Raw genomic sequence first — 1,112 nt, 5'->3', positions numbered from 1 at the left:
TATTGTAAATAAAAAAAATGAAAACTAAAAACGGAATGTAATGAAGTCACTGAAAAATGTTTGATGAATGCATCCATAAATCCTATGCAATTAACGGATTGATATCGTTTATAGATCAAATATTACATACAGATAGCAAATAGATAGAGTGTAATGATTGGCCAGAGGACACGATTTTCGGCAAATCACATAGATTACAGTATATGTACTGGTGCAGTATACATATGTATAGCGATTCTCGATGATTGCCTATAGCCGCAGCGTGGCTCGAATGGCTGAGCACGTAATCTGTTAAATTACGCAGGCAAAAACGATCGGGATTGCCATTTAAACTGTGAATTCGTCGTTACTATCCAATCCTGCTGTGCAGATAGGAAATGACTCAGCTTTCGAGTGTTATGACGGCTCCGGGGATCATCCGTCGGATTAACTTTCGTTCTAATTAACAGTTCCAAGAGTGCGTCTCCTTTACCAGAACTCAATTTGTTTAAGTATTGTTACCTAACCCAAAGGTCTGCAGTAAATAAGAGACAAGTTGATAATAGAATTCTTATCATTTTTTATGTTTTTAGAGAAATGTAAGGTGGATGGATTGATGGATTTAGTATTTCAAAGACAGATGGCAAAGCTTTGAAAGGTTCCATCCATGGATTACAGAAATAATCATTCTGCCTGTTTCGTGATTACTAGTGCAAGCTTTTCATTGTTATCCTTGGGATTGCACGCTGGCCACGTAAATAAATCTGCTGATCTGATACGCATAATGTTTAAGGCCTCGTTTATTGACTGTACATATCGATTTTATAGGAAAATCTGCTTATGCACAGTGACACGAGGATCACTAAATATCCTTTATTAAGAGTACTCATATTTACTTAATGGTTAGAATAGTGAGAATGCTTACAGTTCTGTTGCCGAGATTCTTCATTCTGCAGTCGAGTTCGACGGTCTTTCCAACCAATCCTGTCACGTTTGATGGGGCTGTCGTGTCAAAGTAAGGCCCGGAATCCAAAGCATTTGACCAATCTTGGTATCCGCTCATCTTCATCAAACGAGTACTAAGAACAGCTTCTTCTGGAAACAAAAACGTATCATACATTATTGTTATTATT

General features: G+C 37.5%; 1 protein-coding gene across 1 annotated transcript in view; it reads right to left on the bottom strand.

The window, feature by feature from the left end:
- LOC108626864 (zwei Ig domain protein zig-8-like) overlaps positions 1-1,069 on the bottom strand; it is a 27,409-nt gene extending 26,340 nt beyond the window's left edge. Inside the window, exon 1 of the mRNA XM_026815141.1 lies at positions 905-1,069. Within this exon, the coding sequence (XP_026670942.1) occupies positions 905-1,048 (144 nt within the window). The 5' untranslated portion in view covers positions 1,049-1,069. The remainder of the gene's footprint in view (positions 1-904) is intronic.
- Between the last annotated feature and the right edge of the window lie 43 nt (positions 1,070-1,112).

The sequence above is a fragment of the Ceratina calcarata genome, unplaced genomic scaffold (assembly GCF_001652005.2).
Source record: "Ceratina calcarata isolate Rehan_Ccalc_2016 unplaced genomic scaffold, ASM165200v1 scaffold430.2, whole genome shotgun sequence".
NCBI lineage: Eukaryota > Metazoa > Arthropoda > Insecta > Hymenoptera > Apidae > Ceratina > Ceratina calcarata.
Note: the sequence above shows the minus strand (reverse complement) of the source record. Positions and strands in the feature narration are given on the sequence as shown.